The 21,967-nt window shown below is 35.8% G+C and overlaps 1 protein-coding gene across 1 annotated transcript; it reads left to right on the top strand.

The window, feature by feature from the left end:
- Positions 1-702: 702 nt before the first annotated feature.
- On the top strand, positions 703-19,706 carry LOC110375643 (roundabout homolog 2). Its single transcript, XM_021333843.3, has 15 exons — positions 703-1,074; positions 12,578-12,770; positions 13,221-13,324; positions 14,343-14,496; positions 14,664-14,868; positions 14,959-15,142; positions 15,231-15,685; positions 15,763-16,051; positions 16,124-16,239; positions 17,019-17,230; positions 17,560-17,714; positions 17,791-17,922; positions 18,172-18,326; positions 18,470-18,901; positions 18,998-19,706. The coding sequence occupies exons 1-15, from the start codon at positions 966-968 to the stop codon at positions 19,037-19,039; spliced, it is 2,937 nt and encodes a 978-aa protein (XP_021189518.3). The 5' UTR covers positions 703-965; the 3' UTR covers positions 19,040-19,706.
- Positions 19,707-21,967: the final 2,261 nt, after the last annotated feature.

The raw sequence follows: 21,967 nt of genomic DNA, 5'->3' as shown, positions 1-21,967 counted from the left end.
TTGTATAGAAATTTAATATCGGAGGATTTGTGATTGATTGGACACACATTGGTTTTTTGAACCTCAGCTCTACTGATGCAGATTGATGCGTAATAATAATTCACAAACTGGAAATAGAAAAGGGTTGCTAATATTATTCAACCACAAACAGTTTTGATCCAGAAGATAAACTTCCTATTGAATCAAATTGCAGGAGAAAAGTCAGAAAAAAAACACGCACGATCGAAAATATTTAGGCGCCAGTTTAATACTTCAACGATAAGCTCCCGAATAAGTAATGTCAGCACGAAAAAGCAAAATAATAAAATTGTACCCATTTGCGGATACTAAAATAAGCCATAATCGTAATTCAGGCAAATTGACTTCATTAAAAATAATCACCATTGCATTACGAGGTGCAATACTTTCGCAATACCCAAAAAGGTGAAAAATAAAAGCTTTAAAAGTTCGTTTGTTTGTAATAACAAGTAGGTGAGTTTGTTTAACAGATCATAAAAAAGTTTCTCCACTGTAAAGTAGTCTCGCAACTGACTTAGAACAAATTTTGTTTGTTCACTTACATTTTTACGAAACTTTGCTCAAAATACAATACTTTACTTCTGTGACAGTCAAATCAAGTGATAATGGTTCTTTACACCATAATAGAGTTACATAAAGTTTGGAGCACTCGCCTATCCCCCCATTTGGGACAGAGTAAACAGAGATGAGGGAGGGAGGTGCGATAGTACGACGCAAGACTCGTAGCCGCATGGTCGTGCGAAGCGCCCGAGCCGAGCTTCGAACGCGATGCCGACTTTGTTTACCGAACTTTTTATTCAAATAAAATGACATTTTGAATTTCGAATCCCAAACGCATGGAGATTACAGTATGCTAGTGAAAAAAATAAATAGTGGAACTTCTTTAGTGAAATTGTAAACATGTAAATTATCGATGGTGTGAAAATTAATCATAATTTGGTGGCAGTATGGTGGATGCTGGTGTTAATGAGTGCGATAACACCATAAATGGGAGGAACCAATTTGTGTTTCTTGTATTTGTGCATTTACTTCTCATTGGACTGAATGGAACTAATGGTAACTATTGTTTTATATTTGTTTTGACTTCAAACTTTGCTTAAGATTATTATGTATTAAATAATAGTAACATGTGCCTTAACTTTTTAAGTTATGTAAATAGGTATTCGCGCGAAGTTTTTAAACTAAGTTTAAGTCGTGTTTAATCTTTAAGAGTTAATCTCTCAATCAACCGAAATTTTAATACTTTTAAGTAACTGTAATTAGTAATAGAAAGCCAGTTTGCTTTACAAAGTTATCTTTGGCAATAACTTTAGGAATAGAATATCATAATTGAACTAGCCTTATGCGTGGACACATTCAACTTCTATTAAGTCAACAGAATAAAAGGAAGACATAAAGTTGATACGTCAGTAAACGCTGCTATACATCTTGATAAACCAATAACTATATTGACCATAAAGAACCACACTTTATTGACCCTAAGTGCTGTTTCGAAAACTTTTTTTCAATTGAGCGGGACTTACATTTTTATCAGATCGCTTCACCATCAGGTAATTAAAAAACAGTATCCAATTAATAAAATGTAGTTCCTGTTCGGTAGCCGATATAAAACAATGTAACCTTTTTTTTTCTTTTTTTTTAACGCTACCTTAATTAACGTTAACGGTCAGTTAAGTGGAGTTTGGGCCTTTACGAGTTTATAGTGGGAACTTTTTGGCCTCATTCCGGTAATGGCTATGGTAGACTGTCATTATAATATATATTTATAAGCAGCAATTATCTTTAGTTAGTTACCTTTTAATTGGCGATTTAATATTCATAGAAAAACTAAATATTTAAGATATTCAACCTTCAACTTCTTTGGGATTAAATTGTTGGAATAAAATATAATAGAAAAAGCCAATAACATTTCACTAATAAGATGAGAAAAAAACATGGTTGTAAAAATTTGAATTTAAATTTGGAACATTTTCGTTTTGAAACGAACTTTCTTATTCCCACATTTTCAACTGTGATGCTGCTCATAAAATCTTGTTGTATTTTTATTGAGTTTTCTATTTTATTGGAATAAATTATACTTTTATTTGGTAGCTTGTACGAAAAACTAAATTGGTTTCCAATTAGAGAAGAAGTAGATTGAAGGTAAAAAGATTCTATGGTATCTGATTTGAAATTGGAATAAGGCATCATTCATTGTACCTATTGGAAATTAGTATATGGCGGCCGAAAGTTTGAAAAACAAACTTCTACCATTGAGATAAGACATACTTTAGCTTATTCTTGCAGTTTATATTTTCCCGAATTTTCATGTTCAAAATATTCGTTAACTGGGCGGGGTTTACGTTGTTTTGCGTTCTTCCTTTGTCTTCGGGATGGTAAATAGACAATCCTTTTTGGGTCTACTGGACATTGTTTTCTATGAAAATGTTTGTCAAATTACTCTTGATCTATGTACCTAATTAATTCAAATTGAACTTCGGTGAAAATGGTTTTGATAATACACACACCGGCACAATTAGAGGAACACAAAAAAAATACAGTTTTATTTTAAAATAATAGATTTTAATGCAAGTTTTTCACTTAATTCGAGCTTGTTTACATGTTACACGTATGACACAACTAAAACTAGGAGTAAACATTAATAAAATTGGTAAAAATACAGTAAAATAACAAATAATGAGAATCTTAAAATTTTCTAAACAATTGTAAAAATTAAATTAGTGGGGGAAATCTTTAAAAAAAACTTAATTAATACCTTGTATTGCCCCCGCGGGCTCTAATTAATGCTTGAATGCGTCTGCCCATACTCATGATGACATTCGCGATCATTTCTTGGGGTAAGTTGACCCACTCTTCGACCAGCGCCAACTTTAGCTCTTCAACATTCCTGGGAGGTGGAATTTTCGCTCTTACCCTTCGCCCAATCATGTCCCAGACATGCTCTATTGGATTCATGTCTGGTGATCGTGCTGGCCAGTTCATTTGGGTAATTCCGATTTCGCTAAGGTATTCGGTAACCACGCGTGCAGTATGGGGCCGTGCATTATCGTGCATAAACACAAAATTTTCGCCAATGAATGGGGCAAATGGCATTACATGGGGTTCTAAGATCTCTGTAATGTATCGATGTGCAGTCAGAGAACCTCCATCGATGATGACTAAAGCCGTGCGTGCTGACAAAGTAATGCCACCCCATACCATAACGGACCCTCCACCGTATGACACCGTTTCGGTAAAATTTGCTTGATGGTAGCGTTCTCCTCGATGCCTCCACATCCTTTCCCTTCCGTCGATGAAATTGACACAAAATCGGCTTTCATCAGAGAATAAAACATGACTCCATTCTTCAGACCAATTTTGGTGTTGACGAGCAAACGCTAGTCTTGCAACTCGATGGCATACCTCAAGCTTGGGCGCTTTAGCTGGCACGTATGACTTTAAACCGGCATCATTTAACCGTCTTCTTACTGTTCGTTCACTAATATGCACATTACGCACTTCTTCTAAAAGATTTCGGGTCTGAACTGCAGTTTGACGACGATTTCTCAAAGTTTGCACCCTTATAAAACGGTCATCTACGGCACTGGTTGCACGATTTCTGCCTTGTCCCCGCCTCCGAACGTAAGACCCCGTCTGCCTGTACCGTTTAACATTACGGTGGATCACAGATACGGACACACCCAACCTTCGACTTACTGAACGGTATGTGTGACCTTCCTCGATCATTGTCACAGCTCTGGCGACATCAGTTGCGGGCAAATCACTCATTTTCGATGCAATACAATGTTAATTCTCCAAGTAACAACAACAAAGTGAGCTAGGGCCACCATTGACTGCATAAACAAATTTCTTATCCAAAACACTTAAACGCCCTAATTGTCAACAAACACTTATGAGGGTCCAATTTCTGTTAAATTATTGAGGGATGTCAAAAAGTCTCAAAAGGGTATGTCATAAGAGGGTAATAAATAAAATAAAGGAGCCACTTGTAAATATTCTCATAAGAAATAAAAAAAAAACGTCTTTTTTTTGTGTTCCTCTAATTGTGCCGGTGCACAGTGATTCACGCTCCATACAAAGGCGGCCATAAATACGAAACTCACAAATACTTTTAATTAATTTATTTTACACGTTGAAATATGTTAAGAGAAGTGTAAATTATTAAAATTATAACATATCCACATTCATTAAAAAATATATCATTACTATTTAGGTGTAAAAATGTCTCGCAGTAATTTTGTTTTAGACGATAAACCTAGAACATGTCATACTGCGACTTTTAATGAAAAATCTATATAAATAATGGTTATTTATATTAAAAACAACCATAAAGGAATAAAATAAAACAACAAAAATACACGAACAACCTTTTTTGCAAATACACACAAAACACAAAATATACCAGAATACATTCAAGCTCAAAAGTATTTACTACAAGCAGATAACAAATCTAGTACAATTTTTGATAGTACACCTTTTGTTTTTGATAGGGAACTTTCGTAAACATGTTAGGAAGGGATCTGAATGAAGAAGTTGATGGTTCAACTTTGTCAGACTTCTGAGATACATGTAACTCAATTCGCTCTACATCAATATTTTCAACTACATTCAGCCAATCTGAATATTTCTCTATGAACTTAGACCTACTACGATTTGATATTGCCCAATAATGAGAAATTCGTTTACATACATTCATAATTTTATTACTTAAAGTCTCTAGTTTGATATTTTCGATGTCATCCGAAAGGCACGATGTTTCTGTAAAAGTATTCAGGACATGTTGCATTTTTCATTTGGACTACCCTCTTTAGAGTGCCAAATGTCAAAAATAGTCGTCCTCGAAACAGAACATTTGAAAATTTTACCTAAAACAACATGAAACCTGAACTTGAAATATAAAGTTTTTTTCTTTACTATGGACATGCATACTTTGACACTCCTTTAACCCAAGAAGGGGCAGAAAGATGCAGATGAAACTTATATGGTTTTATAAGAACATCCTCTTTATTCGAAAAACATTTGCCTCAAGTGCAGCACTGAGCAGCAAAAAGTTATAGGTCCAAATGAAATCAAAGTATACCAAACAAATCTACAAAAACGCTACCTTCAATAAAAAAATAAAATAAAATATTAAACGCATTAAAAAAAATAAAAAAGTAGTTGATAATAGAAGTACATACCTTGGTCTTGGACCTCCATACTGTCACCATACGTAAACACTTGATTTGGAATAGTGACACTCAAAAACAAAGTGTTAAGTTTTGATGACTCACACGTTGCGATAATTAGACTCGAGATGCGCTAACTTCCGATGCACAAAAGTGAATAATAAGTTGACCTTATGACACTGGTATTTAGAGTTTTCGGAAGCTTCTTAACTTGTTAATCACTTAGTAAGTAGATCTAATGGGGGTAAGCCGATGACATTTTTCGATTTATGGCCTTAGAGTGAATCACTGTGCGGTGTGTGTATTATAGGGTTTTTTTTGCATATTGTAGGTACAAACCCGATTACTTAAATAAGAGTTTCAATCTCATTTCCAAAAGAAGTACCTACTTAAATGAAATATACTTATTTATTTATTTACGAATCAGACAATAATTTTATGGAAACCGTAAAGTTAATGTTGATTGAGTTGTAAACATTTCAAGTTAATGATTTAATAAAGACGAACTATAAAACTTCTAGGTATACTGGCAAAGGTCAATAACCTAAAGTCAGAATTGCCTTTTACGTATAAAACTAAAACGATACACGAGTTTGACAACCGTGAGAATTGGCAATTCTTTATCCGTATCTTACTTTAACCAACAAAACGATTATCGATCATATCACGTCAAATTGAGGATCGATAAAACGATACCACTCTGTCAATACCTAGGTATATCTTACCAACCTACTTTTCGAACATCGTAAAAAAGTTTGAATATTAACATACCTATTGTACCGTACATTTCGATTCTAATGAAGCCGTTCCAAATAATCATATTACGCCCATTGTCCAAGCAGTCCGATAAAAAAAAGTATAACATAAATATATTAATCGATTTAGTTCCTCGGAGTTACAAAAAGACAAACAAACTATGGTTATATTGTGTCGCGTTATCACTGACAGTGACAGGTATTAATAAAGGACAACTACTGATGTTGTGCTTGTGTGTACCCACTTGAGTTGACCGTAGGGCTGGCCGGTAAACGAATTCTTTATTAAAAAAAAAATATAGGGCAATGCTTCGAGCACCTCCTTCGTAAAATACAATTTAGAGGAGAATTTTAAATGAAAATCGGCTTTAAGCTGAAATCATTTATTTTATGTTAGGTTATATAATTTGTAGACCAATAAGTGTCTAGAAGTTGAAAACTAAACCAACTTTTAGCTAATGATATACGATTATGTTTTACTGTAATTATAAATTATAGTGCAATAACCAATTTTTGGTATGTAAAATGGTATTATTCAAAATTATTACTTTATTTGATCGTTATAAAACTATAATTCACTATAATATTTTAGAAACATCAATCAAATCTTAAAAGCAAAGAAACTTTTAAAATAAAATTTCGTAAAAACCCTTTCTCGAAAAAGGTTCCCCACCTCTTTGCTTGGCTGCACAGAAAAGGCCTATAATTAAATTAAAGACTGCTATTATCTAGTTAATAACATAGAAAGGGTAGTTATTATTTCAGATACCATTTATATCATGCAACTGTAGCTCCATTATTTGTGTTAAAATCTTGGTAGGTGCATTTATGTGTAATGTCCTGTATAGGTACCTACCTAAAATAGTATTCCTGATTATATTGGTATTCCAGATTATTTGATCTAATTCAGAAAATTATTAACGTACACACTATACATATATACAAACTTAAACTACTTATCTTTATACAAAACTAAAAATAAAATACTATGTACAAAATATATATAAACATAAAACATAATATAAAAGAGCATCGATCAGGCGTCGAAGTATTCCTCCGCATCACTGTCCTCCGGAAACGTGCCCAGAAGACTGGCTGCATTGCCGAGTTGAATGGCAATGTTAATTCTTTGTCCAAAGAATAAGCCAGCCCTCTGGTCACGCGAAGCGTCGACAAGCCTTTTCGCGATGTCCTTGTAAAGTAACCGCGAACTCGGGCCCCACGGTCCGAGCGTTTCGACCCCAAACGGCTCAAAACTATAATTTCCAATAAGGTTATTATATTTGCGCCGCTTGGTGGTCTCTGCAGAAGCTGCAGCCGCCCCAGCACAGACTGCCGTGCTAGGAAGATGTGATGGCGCCAGGGTGCAGACGCATGTTGCGTCCCACACCAAGGGCCTACCCATCTTCCATGGCAACAACGTCATACCATCTGGCCTCTTTCCATCGTCACGTACCAGTCCATTAGGCTCTAAAACGGCTGGTACGCCGGCGGTGGAAAGAGCACGACGGATAATGTCGTTAATGCTGGCATGCCGTGCAATACGACCAGCACTTCTGCAGCACGACAGACCGTGGTGCCCGAGGCTGTCGACAGCTTCACCGCAATGGCAGCGATGCGGAGCAACACAGGGAGCGCCTAATCGAAGGCATGTAGCTATCCGGAAGGTGTTGTCATCCAGCATAGTGCCTATGCTGATTGACGGAATAACCTGCAACCATAGTCCAGATTCCCATACTCCCACAGCCAGCAGGCGAGCACGCTCGGCAGCACCATTACACGTAGAAGATCATTCCGTGTGATGCTGCAGAGCGGCCCATCCCACTGTCTCTGAGAGGAGGGGTCACTGGGCATAACCGTATTTGGGCAAGTCATTTTCCAAGCATTCAACGCATCGGCCAAACACGGCACCCCAAAGTCCACCAGTGAGGAAGATAGAATTTTCCTAGTGAGACTTGCGGTGCTGTGGACCGAGGAGAGGAATGCCGGTAAACTAAGACTGGAAATTTTGCGGACGCCGAGGCCTCCCAAGCGAATAGGCAGTGAGGCCTGTTGCCATGCTCGGTCGTCCAGGGCCACATTTAATATTAGAGAAAGGGTGTTCCTGATAATTTTGTCAACTTTATCTAATAGGTTCGGATGTTTCCACAAATGAGAAGAGCGAAGGATATAAGTAAATTTTGGTCCGAAACAACAATATCGAATAAGGGTATATGCCGAATGTACATTTATTTTAAGTATTCCAGATTATATTGATATTCAAGGGAATAAGTCAAAGGAGGGAACAATCTATTATTTGTATCTTCGGAAAAATTGTGTATGAATTTTGTAATTTTTGACCCTAAAATGTCATGTGCTATTTTTGCTGGTCAAGTTGGAATTATGAAGATAATTTATAAATAAAAAATAATTACCCTTCTGTCACTGTTGGGTAAAAGTCTTACATAAAATTAAAACAAAACGCCTAGCATTATGAGACGTAGGCTATAAAAACACATCTAAAGATTACCTATAGGTATTTTTTTTGACAAAGAATCTATTTCGGGTTCAGAAGCCCAGACTGTTTGAAGTTAGCACAAAAAATAACTTCAAGCAAACGTTTGGGCAAAGGAATATTTTATTCAAAGACCACCTTTGACACCAACTTTTTATCAGAATAAAATGTTGCGGTCAAACGCTCTCAGTTCGTGCAAAAAGCTTGACTCAACCTTTTTTCTAAATATTTTTTGAGCCATAGCTCTATAGCTAGCGATTTGAGTTACGTTTTTTATTATACTTCTCGTCCTATTAAAAGAAAAAAAATGCCTTTTAGTTTAACTAAAACCAATACTAGAAAAAAAACTTAATAGAGGTCTTTAAAACAATCTCCATTTTTTTCTATCGTGAATCGTGCCAGCCCTACCAAAAGAAACAAAACCTAATAAAAAATAAATCACAATTATTACAATACCCGAGTGTCGTGTTATCTGTGTGTCTATCTAAATGCAGTGGAACGGACATACGGACAAACGGACGGTATTGAGAGATCCGTATGTTACTTTTTATAGAGTCACCGCGTCTATGACTAAGGAATGCTTTACAGTCTTACTTACGGATGGTGTAGGCGTCAATAGTTCCGCTTATCTGCAGTAACAAAGTTTAATGTAGCTCTATTAAAAGGACAACTCTTACTGTTTCAATTTGTAATGTTCATTTCATATGATTTTAACTTATAGAACGGTTTGATTTGTATTAATTAAGTCGCAATTTATATAAAATTTGTATGTTCATAAGTATACCTAAAAAACTGAAAAGTTTTAAATGAGTCGAGTTTTACATACTCTATTATTGGGGCATGTAAGTAGAGTGAACCAATAGAAGCGTCTACTTTCTTGTCCACATGCAAAAACTGTGGGAATGTCACTACCATCCAGCCATAAGATATCTGCCAGTTAATCAAGTAATTGTTCCACGGGCATAGATAAAGAGCCCCGCAAACGCAGACACCAGCTCATAATGACTAGTATAGTAAAATGGGTACCTACTAAAATTACAAAGGATATGTTTGCTTGAATGCCCTAATCTCAGGAACTATTCGAAAAAAAACCAGTTACAGAGAAAAAGTATACCTAAGCTACTTTTTATGTATGGTATGTAGAGAAGAATTAGCACTAGTATTTAATTATGATACTTGCATTTATAAATGGCGATAGCCTATCTAGTGCAATGACGCATAAACTAATGGATCATCAATTTAGTGTAGAAATAGAGCGTGCCAATTATTATTTACGTATTTATGGAATCAGTGAACAGAAACTGTAATACTATGTGCATTTCACTGTAATTATATCAACTTTACTATTGTTTAAACGTGCAGTAGAAGCGATCTGAACAGGTTTCGTTTTACAAAAGTTTGTTGCATTGCAAATATTAATATGATTAAATTATAATATAGCATTCATGGATTAACGTAATCGGGATATGTCTCTTTCAATTATTTTGTTACTTATTGCACACTTTTAAAAGTTAATAATTTGTATTTTCATTTTGTTACTCTTTCTAGTTACTATACTTACCTATACCTACTTCAGTACTAGTTGTTAAGTGATACTGGTCTGCAATAATGACTCAGTCTGACTGTTTTACATTAAACAAGAACAGTGACAGTCCGATAAAAATAATGAGATCGATAATAAAGAAACAGACCACCAAGGGGTGAAGGACCCCTTTTGAACGTCATTTGTAGATTGCATACATTTTCTGAAGTCCCGTCTGTCGTGTTCGAGGATCGAAGTATGATTCCCACCGATATTGAAGTGGTCTGACTGTAATCAGAGATGGAAAGGTTATATAAGTGTTTCAAGAGAAAAATGATAGTCACTTCATTTAAGGAAGAATTATCTACTACAGCTACTTCTATACTGTTGTTTCATGAAGTGGGGAAAACTACATTTTATTTCTAGACTATTAGAAATTAGATTTCCCCTTGTAATTTTTCTTTATTTGGACCTAAGAACCTTTTCAATATATAATGTAGATCTTTTCGATAAAGTCGGCCCCTATACTTTGTAACCTGGGTAAAATGAAATAGTTATTTGACAATGTGCTATTCCCTGAAACAGATAATAAGGTTCAACGAAGTTACCAAAGTAATAAAACTATTTTTAGTAAAGCGACAATAACATTGGTATCTCTGACACAAATATTTAAATGAATCATGATACATGAAACCACAATGTGGCTACAATTTAAAGCAATCCAATTAAACAGACAAACACTGTTTATATTTTTAGTGTTATCAACTTTATACATGCGTTGCTTTGTGGTTTTACTCGCGTCACATTGGGAATGCGTTTAACTATAATCATATGTGTTAAAAGTACCATATTATCCACTAAATATACCACAATAATAATAACAATTTTTCATGTTTTAGGTTTATTATTTTCCTTTTTTAAATATTGCATGAAAAGTGGCAAAAATACCTATGTGTTTAACAAGCGTGAGAAGTGAGGATGGTTTAATCGCACTCACAAACTTTCAAATTCATGGTTAAAATAAATTAATATTAACCAAAAACTTTTAAAATATCATACTTAATAGATAAGTAATGAGCACTATTGGTCAGGATTAACTTAGATGAAGCTTTAGTTTATCTTGGACTAACTTTCAGCTTAGTTTAACTTAATGGATACTTGATATTAAGCTAAGAGTTCCGAGCCAAAGAGGAAAGTTTAGAATAACTTTGGCTTCGTCTGGGAAATAACTTAAATCATACTTGTATAGTTCTAAGTTATCTGCTCTGAATAGTGTTTACAGACGATTATTTTGGAATTAACTACATAATTATGTATTTCATTAATATAATTTTAACTAAATTACTGAAAGCTTTACCTTAACGTTGTATTTTCTGTTATACTTTTTTTTATTTAGTATTCAGGCACATCAACGTCATAGACACAAACATAAATCATTTTCAACACGAAAAGTTAACTTCTTCTAAAATGAAGTTGCTATGTTCATCGTTTGGATGGTCCATTTCAGACCTCCATTCAGGATACACAGGAGAAAAACCATACATGCTTACTATCTTTCAAACCTAATATTATTTTCAAAATATTAGCTAACACGAAAGTTTGTATCTAAGGCAAAAAATCTTCAAGCAAAAACTATCCATGTTTTTATCCAAGTGCAGGAAAAAGTTACCTAAGCAATCAGGTGATAGCTAGTGGAAGCTAGTCACACACATTTCTACAAAATATACTACATTTATTCAAAGCAACCACCACATAGTGTAACTCTCAACTATTACTTTCAGTGTTCGTATTCAAATGTTTTCCTTGACTTATTGTAATGTAGACAGCTGGTTCGATAGATACTTTCAATAACATCTTATTTGCATATGGTTGTAGGGAGCCAGAAACAGATGTTTTAACAAGCAGCTTATGTTAACCACGTGCTAAACGTCTCATGTTATTTGTTACTACTCAATAATAATACGAATTTACATATTACATTGAACAATTTATAATTGTGTAGCGTTTTTTTGCGATCGTCATTTTTTTTGCTATGAGTATCAATGACCCTGGTATGAACAATGTAGATTTTAATATGAATTAAGTGTAATTTGAGATTTCATTGTTATAACGCGTGCTTTTTGTAGTAAAGGCAATTTTTTTCCTTTGATTTCATAAATTACGCGTAGGTACGCAGAAGTTTTGTATTTAATTAGGAATCATTAAGTGTTTATTGCAAAGGTGGACTGCTTTTGAAATTAAGGGTCTATTGAAGAATAAAAATGATGGAGGTTATAATTCTAACATTATTATACTTTTGACATTGATTTATCTTATAAACTATCCTTATATTGTATTTTCCTTATGAAACAATTTAGTATTTTAAGGAAATGTTTTCATGTCACGATCGAGAGATGTAGATCTACATAAATATATTTTTAAGACCTAAATGTAAAGTTTAGTAAGGCAAATACATTGATTTGCAAGCTGTAATAAAATTGACCAAATCAATACTCATTACATAACAGGTCAATGCCCTGATCTCTAAATGGAGTGCTTGAGGCTCCCCGAGCACTCCATTGACATAACACTATCTAATTACTACACAAACCTTCTAACCAAACCTCCTTTTTCCTCACAGCACAGAACAGAGCGCCTCGCATCAAGGAGCACCCGTCTAACACAGTGTCAGGGCGCAGTGAGCCCGCAACCTTGCGATGTGTAGTCGAAGGCAGACCGAAGCCCTATGTGCAGTGGTACAAAGATGGATCACCGCTACCACAAGCTGAGGACGGCCATAGAGTGCTTTTAGAGGATGGATTGTTATTTTTAAGGTAATTAATTTTTTTCACATAGACTTCGTGCTTATTCACGGACCTAAATAGACGATATTATAATTTAAAAAACTAAATATTTCGGACTGTTTGGACTCTTCTTCTGTTTCATCAATTAGCCACTTTATATTATTTATTGTACCACCCTAAAATAAGCACCTTAGCAAGCCTCACAAATTAGTCTCACAAAACACTTTTCATGATGCGATCCATATTCATTTTAATTCAATTCCAGGCGAAAATATTGTTTCGTAATGGCAAACCTAGCCCCAAGCGTCTCATAAATACTTAATTTAAGTACTCCAAACCAATTCTAAATTCAAAACTACCACAGCAATCGCAAACCTATTTCACTTGCACGTCAGATTTTCATTACACTGCCTTCCACTAAATCTGACGTAACATACACTTGCTTGCAATCAAGACAGCTCACAAGACTTATGTCCCCAGGGTGAACCGGGGTAAGAAGGAAAGCGACGAGGGTGTATACTGGTGCGTCGCACGCAATGTCGCTGGCGAGGCCGTCAGTCACAATGCCTCGCTTAACGTCGCAGGTGAGGCCTAGAACATGCTTAAGTTGGTATTTGCATATAAATGTTTGTACTGTACTGTTTGACTTTTGTTGGAGGATTAATGGGTGGTGTTATGTGGTGATGATAGCGTGTTGTGTTGGTACTTGTATTTTGATGGTAGGTTACGAAAGTCAAAGAGATCGTACACTAGGTACTTATTAGTATACACACAGGTAGGTAAGAAGCGATCATTTTAGGGGTTTAAACGTTGAAAGGTAGGAAATATTTACGAAAATTATCGATAGTCTCAAAAATATTTCAGTGGACAATAATGAAGTTTGAATAAAACCTAAGCAATTTTCTACTGCATTACTATGAATTAACACACTTAGTAAACCACCCACATAATAAATTGCACAAAACATGGCACATTTTGTAAACATGCTTCAGTAATGTCGACTGTTTATTGGATCACAGTTCAATCAACAATTCTCGAGTTAGTGAAATCGTTGAGTGAAACCTTACCAGCTTAGTAAACACAGTTATAAATCAATCCGCTATGTTTCCAATATTCTGTAGTACTATTCTACCTACGCTTTATTTCTCTTATTAGCAAAGGGAACATAGAAATCTGTATATTAACCTATTAGTCTTGTTACTTGATACTGCAAATGTAGTAAAGGAATTCTGTGACTTGTTAGATTACTGGGCCTTTTCTGCGCATTCATGATTTCTTGTAACTATGCTCGGTTCTTAGAGATATTGTGTACTGCGTGCGAAAGGCATACATTGCAATGTTACCTTATAGTACGTTTTTAAAAGTTTTGCTGATAGCAACATAATCATGATTATTTTTTATGAGGGTGATTCAGAGTTTGAATCAATGATTAGGTTTTCCGAATGAATTGAATTATGTTTCGATCGCTTTGATAACTATGGATTCACGAATAAAATTTTCGACTTTGTAGATTAAACATGAATTGAAAAATGAGAACAGGCTCTTTTACTAGGTTAGGGTTGACGGTAATGGGTTTTGTAGTAATAAGAACATAATTTCCAGTTCTTCGAGACGAATTCCGAGCAGAGCCGAGAGATGTTCATGTAGCGGCTGGTGAACCAGCTCTATTGGAGTGTTCACCTCCTCGCGGTGTTCCCGAACCTTCTGTACATTGGCTCAAAGATGGACAGTTGTACGACGTTGAAGTTAACGGCAGGTAAGGACGAACTATTTTTAAAGCAGAATGTAACTAGAAGGAGGATATACCTGTCAAGGTTATTTATAAAAGAAGTCCGTAGCTAGAGAATAAAGGAAGCTGAAAATAAAACCGTTATTCGATTGTTTATATCAAAAGCTGTCAATTGATGAGCTTATCCTTTTCAGGGTAACAGTAACAGATACAGGAAGCTTAAAGATCTTAGAAACACTACCGACAGACAGCGGTCTGTTCCGATGTGTAGCATCAAACATAGCTGGTGAAAGGCAGTCGCGAGCCGCGGCACTAATTGTTCTCAGACGCCCGCACTTCGTTGTTAAACCTAGTAACGTAACCGCCCTGGTTGGGCAAACTGTCGAGTTCAACTGTCAGGTAATAATACATTTCGTTAACAATATATGTCGATATAATAGCTTTAAATGTATTGGTACAATATGTCTAAACTCATGTAATTACTTTTAGAGTTATGATGCAAGCGTAAAAATAACATGGGTCAAAGAAGACGGCTCGTTGCCCTCCCATGCCACAGTTATCCGAGGGCTATTAAGACTGGAGCATGTGTCGGCTATGGACGCCGGCGTCTATTCGTGCCGGGCCGACAGCCACGCCGGCACCAGTATCACCAGCGCTACACTCACAGTTTACTGTAAGCTCTGTCTCTATTTAGAACGATTTTATTGCATCAATAATTCTAACAACTGTCCGTTCTATTTTAATGCGGCCATCTGTTTCAGCCTTACCGCACTTCACGCAAATACCGTCCAATCTGACCGCATGGGAGGGCGATGTGGTTTCCATTCCATGTGAAGCTAAAGGCTTACCTACACCGACCACCTTTTGGATTCTCGAAGGGACTCAAGATTCTTTGCTTTTCCCGGAATGCACGAAAAGTAATACGAGCTTATTATATTTGGACGGGGCGCGCTCTGAACATAGTGGGAGAGTGATTTGCACAGCTGTCAACGCAGCTGGCAGTATTATGCAAGAGGCTTATCTTAAAGTATTAAAAAAACGAAACAATGATCTAAAAGAACCTTCTTTGGATCGTGAATACAGTGTAGATTATGAACGTGAGACGCATATGACGCAATACGAACTAGTTCAAGCGAGGAAATATTTGCAACAAAATGTGTTAGTTCTAAAAAGGATAGAGGCATTATCTTCCACATCTTTAAAAGTTGTTTGGGATGTAAGTAATAACTTAAAAGTTTATCACGCTCCATGTAAAGCAACAAAAGCAAGCAATTCACGTTTTTTCCTTTGTAGGTATTGACCGACTACAATGAATATTTGGAAGGTGTAAAAATTTGGTACAATGGAACAACATTGAATTGGCGCAATGCAACTGATGAAGAAATTATTTTATTGAATCCGGCACATCCAGACGTCTTGTGCTCAAACGGCTCTCTGATGAACGTTGACAATAGTGGTTCATCGAGCTATACCCTAACAGGATTGATGGCATACACACAATACGATATATTCCTGATGCCGTTCTATAAGATGTTGTTAGGGAAACCTTCGAATTTAATGACGGGGTACACGGACGAAGATGGTGAGGATTTGTTTTTCTTTTGTGTTGTTTATGAAATGTGGTTGCATACTTTATGTGTTGGTGATATTTTAGTGCCTTCGGCGCCTCCCCAAAGCGTTACGGCGGGCGTAATAAACGCAACTTCGGCGTGGATACGATGGGAACCGCCACCTGTGAGCACGTGGAACGGTGAACTTACAGGCTACTTGGTGAGTTTTGTTTTTCAATTAAACTTCGATTGTGATTATTGTTTTGCTCGATAAAGTTTTATGTTAGGGACTAAAATGTTTAATGTTGACACTTTCATTGCTTCCGACTGTCGTTAGCTGATTGATTGAATTGTTGTTAACTATTCGAATTTACCATTAATTAAATGTGCCTTCAGTAAAAAAACAAAAACTATCAGCCTTACTTATAAAATAATAAGTTATACTTAAGAGATGTTTAAGAAAAAATCTTACTTATAAACGTGGCTGAAATAAATCATTTTCTTAGCAATGTCTTAAATGAGCTGTCAAATTAAGTAGCCTCACACCCTTGTTTAACCCGCTAATTATCAAAATGGCTGGATTCTTACCAGCTGATTTTTCATTTCCGGTTTATTGACAGCTCAACTTTTTAATTTTATATTTTACGGATGCCATTGTTGCCATTACACAACGTTTTGATGACAAATATTTTTTTAAGCTACCAACATTCCGGTAGTGTTGAGAAATTAGTATGTTTTTATGTCATTATCTGTTCATTACTTAAGACATGCTTAAGCAACGTTTATAGGTCAAAATAATTTAATCACTACTTAAGGCTTTAAGTAGTAATTACTTAAAACAATGCTTAGAAGATGATTTGTTGATTTTTATAAGTAAGGCTGTATATTTTTACTTTGCTTATTTTATATCAATAGAACAGCAATAGTCCAGGAGTAGACAGCCCAAACCATCAAACTACATTTCTCAGTTCAAACAAGTGAAGAACGTTTTGCATTCAGATCGAGATCCGTGTGGGCGGCAGTACTGGGGGACGCGTGGTCGGTCAGATGTCACTGGGCGCTCGAACACGGGCTGCCGTGGCGAGCTCGCTGCGGGCTGGCGGCCGGTACAGCGCACGCGCCGCCGCTGTCACACGGCGCGGACACGGCCCCTTCAGCGCGCCCGCGCACATACACATGCTGCCCACGCAGTCGCAAAGACACTATGTGCAGTGAGTTGTTTAGTGCTCTTAATTTAGCTAGGTTGCCTTGAATTGAAGTTCACACTGACAACAACTTTCAATTTATTTTGAATGTGATCAGGTTTTCAATCTAGATTATATCTTTTAAGACTTTATTTCTAAGACCAACTTTGCCCTCTAGCATCTTTGCATTATGTTTCATCTAATGCTCATTTCGTCACAAAGTTGTCTGTGAGATAAACAGTTAGACAACCTTTTCCAAGCCACTTTACATCATCATGCATCTCAATGATCTCATTATTAGGATTTCTACAAAACTACATTTTCTTAAAATAATATGTTATACTTTTGTATCGTAGGACTGAACCACCAAAAGACTCGAACATAACGCACATATTTCAAGAAACTTGGCTCCTAGCTCTCGGACTAACATTGTTCTCCGTAATCGCTATCGGCGTGTTCAGCATTTATTACATCAAGCGCCGAAACAATATTCAGAGAAAGAAATCCACTGGTAATTGTCATACTTATAAACATACAGTTTGTATATCTTAAGTAGAAGTAATTGAAACATTGATCTCTATTTTTAGGTCAGTCAATTGTGACGGCTCAACAGTGCCTATTGAATAAAGACACTATCTGGTTAAGAGACCGTCCTGTTTTCGCCGCCCCGACCGATCCCACTTTAGACGTAAGCAGCTGTCACCAGAGTCTTCTTCACGGTAAGTTTGGCTTGTTATCTATTCCGATAATCGAGTGTTTATTTTCAAACCTACACTGACATATTTCTCACGATATAAATTCTATTGAAATAGATGGTGACAAATAACTGCGATTGTCATCTGATAAAATGTGTTTGGTTGGACTCATTCAAAATCTGAGTGTTGAAATTAATCTTCGTTCAACAAAACGACTACTGAGTTGAAAACGTTTTAAATGGAACCATTTATGGAATCTAACATTATCCTTAGGTGGGCAATCAACGAGCATTCTAAGTGTCGAGCCGGAGTACAGTCTGCCTCAGAATTCCATTCAAGGATTAGACGCTTCGAGTGTCGACAGAATGCGGCGCGGACCACCGGAACCTTACGCGTCCAGCGCCATTTACACTGAACTCAATTTCAAGGTACGCTTTGATAAGCTTTTCGAGAACTCCATTGTTGACTTTAGATAAGATTACAACTGATTTGCATACGTTAATCATATCATATATCAAATACTTCACAAACATGTTCATAACTGTAGCAATAAATATCGTTTTCCTCACAGGACAATAACGACATCGGAGATCTGAGAAATTGTCCAGAAAGACGATCCCACAACAATAGCATTGTTAGATCGTGCAATGGAAGCATTCAGTACTCGAACGGGGAATGTTCGACGTGTTGCCATAGCACGTCCAGCAGATCAACTAAAGACTATAGAGAGCCGAGACATGAGAACGCACATAATGACATTAATGTTCTAGAGGACGACTGCGCCTCTTGTCATACAAATAGGTCCGGATCAAGGAGTCGACAAGACAAAAGCAAAGTGTGTCCGGCGAGTGATTTAGAGTACGACTATCCACAGTGGCACTGGCTGGGCAGGGAGAACAGTTTCAAAATTCCCATTCAGACGAGTAGACATTCGAATGTAGCGAGGTCGGAGCAGGGCTGTCAAATAAATCTGTGTGATATACTGCCGCCACCACCGTATGAGGTAAATTGATCTTGTTTACAATTTTACCCCTATGCCCATTAGTGTTTTTCATTGTAATGGACAATGCGGATATTTAGATTTAATGCATTTTTTCAGAGTCCAGAAAACAAGACCGTGTATGGAACCCCAAATAATTGACGTGTATACCTTTTTGGAAGAGGAAAACAAAGCAATAATCAACATTATCTTTTCAAATTTTAAGGATAAGTTACGTGAAAATTGTTTGGAAGTTGTTAGTGATGTTCATAATGTGGAACTGAAAAATTAAGATGGTATTAGATATAGGTAGATAATGTATAACTTAATATTCGTCAGACAAGATCATAACCATTGTAGTTTAGCCATAGTAGTGCTTGTAATATGTAGATACTGAACTTTTGATATTTGTATCTCGTAATTTATTCCTAATCTATATTCTAGTCACAGTACATAGGACTAGTTTTGCCATTGGTATACACTGTATTTTCTATAAGCTAACCTTTTGTACCGATACTCCACGTTTTGAGGTTGTTAACATTTTTACTGTGAACGTAGATTACTAATTGAAGCCCTGCATTTCACTGCCATATACCTTTAGGAATTTCTAGAATATTAGTTATATAATCTTTGACTGTGATATTTATATTAAATTTGTGTATTAGAAATAAATGTAATCCTAGTGTAATAACCTTTTTCCAAACTCTAAAAAAATCCTTCGCATACCTAACGTAAGAGACAGAACGATTTGATCTGTATTCAAAATATTTTGAGAAGCAGTTGTGTTGTACCGTAAACAGAAATCTGAAATATAGCAACTTTATAAAAACCATGACGTTTTATTTGTCACTTTCTAGATGGTAAACAAGGCTTTTCCTGTTGTCAGTGTCGCTTTATTATCTCGAGACGTATATTTTATTCAAGCAATCGTCCAATAAAAGTATGAACACTTTTCCTTTAGGCCTTATTCGAGTCTCTTGTACCAGCAACTTTATAGTGGGAACAAAGATATAAAACAAGCTAAAAGGCAACATAAATAATATACACTTAGTAATGAAGTACGTCGTTACCTGAGGCTTACAAGAGTCCGAAAGAGTCGTAAAGTCCAAAGTCTTGTAAAGGAAACTGCCGGTACAAAGATTTATTTTATGAATGTAACGTTAATTACAAAAATACTCCTCCTCTTTTCCTATAAAATAATCGATTTACGCAGAGAAAAAAATGCTGCAAATTGGTTATTTTCAGCGACCAATTGTATCATTAATCTATGGCGACCGTATGTGGTACATTTGGAGCCCGAAAAACTGAATAGCGCGAACTTATTCTCCGAGCGAAAGGTTTTGGGTTAAGAGCATTTGGCAATAAATCTTTGAGTCCAATTTATTCCTGTCTTGCTTACGTATCGGCTACGTTTATAGCTACCTTTTTGGTGCCGAAAGCTTTCCTTTATCAGCAGATTTTCGAGCCGGACAAAGGACTATTCGATTCAAATAATACCCGAGGAAAGTTTTGCTGAGAAATTCACTTTAGATATTATATTGGTTATTATACTGCTATTTCAATTACACGAATAGGTGTATTACGGAATGGTTGGTCGTAAAACGATGTTTGTATTAAAGTTAGTACCTATCTAGTTTTACTATCCAGTCAATTTAATCTCCTATTTACTGTAAGATGATATCTACGACTATATGACATCTTATTGGCAAAATTTATGCGCTATTCGTTATACCGATTAATGTATTTAATTAATAGGCGCGTGAGGAGCATTTTAAGCATTAATTACATGTACTTTAATTACTCAATAATTTGAATATATTATTAACAGGATGACAAGGAACACCTATTTATTCTATACTGCTATAGCATGCAAATTATTTGACCATCATTATTTGACTTTAGTTGGTACATTATGAGAATTATTTTCTTGGATGGTTAGTTCTTTGCTCAGTGGTTACATATTACTGATTTGTATGATAAGACATCAATAAAAACAACTGCCTGTCGTAAACCGTTAATCCGAAAATTCGGGATTTTTATTGTTAGTGCACTTTTTAAGCTGAAGTGCAGACACAGTTTATCAAAATATACACTCATAGAACATTCCCGTTAACACCAACTGTAATCAGGCTTAACAAAAATTTGATAAGGTAAGTAAATAATCGGAAAATATGGGTCAGTCTGGTCATTCCCTGATAGTACGTTATCAAGTGTATTGATTTAATAAACTTGACGTTTTGAATGATGTTTTTGATAAGCATCTAATAAGAGTTATACAATGGGAGTTCTGTTTGGCTTATGATCTGTGGTTTCGTAGAATTTTGTTGTTATTTTTATGTTTCTTAGAAACGAGTGTAGGGGAATGAAACTGTCGCATGCATACTAAAAACTGAAGTTCTTGCATTGTAGATATTATTTTTAATAGCGGTAGGATCTAATACGAGGGTTCTAACTATGACTAAGCAGCATATTTTTACGTAGTCAAGCAGGACCGACTAAAACCACACAATATCAGTTTTGAGATAGGCTTTGAAAGGTTCAGCTTGAATTTTAAGAAGAGACGCGTAGTCAGCTAATATCCAAATTAAAAACTCAAAAAGTATATTTATAAAATTCATTTGCTCATCTTGATGTTTTGCATTGTGCCTTATTATTGAATTTTCCATTAGGGATTCCTTGAAATTGCATTTCAATAAGTAATGTTAATTACCTGCCTAAGTGCTTTATACGTCTTTAACATAACTGTCAATAGTGGGCGTTTCTATTATTACTAAACTACTATTAATAGAACCCAGTCTTAACCGAGGATTATTTAGTCAAATTTAATTCCATATTCAAACGCAGACAGACAAATCGATAGATCACTATCAACTAAACTGCCTAACACTAGCAATGTTCCAAAATGCTAATATCGACAGTTTGATATGCCTAGGCTTTATAATCCATAGTAAGCTCAGTTAGCTCACTGTTTGAGCTGTCAAATTTACTTCAACTGGGGCTCGATTCTGCTAAGTTTACTTAAGCGACAAACGATTCACATCCGACTGAGATCCAGTTACGATTGAAGTGCATGTGGCATTCTTTCTTTTT

The sequence above is a fragment of the Helicoverpa armigera genome, chromosome 14, assembly GCF_030705265.1.
Source record: "Helicoverpa armigera isolate CAAS_96S chromosome 14, ASM3070526v1, whole genome shotgun sequence".
Taxonomy (NCBI): domain Eukaryota; kingdom Metazoa; phylum Arthropoda; class Insecta; order Lepidoptera; family Noctuidae; genus Helicoverpa; species Helicoverpa armigera.
The sequence above is the reverse complement of the archived record's forward strand: the minus strand, read 5'-3'. Positions and strand labels throughout refer to the sequence as shown.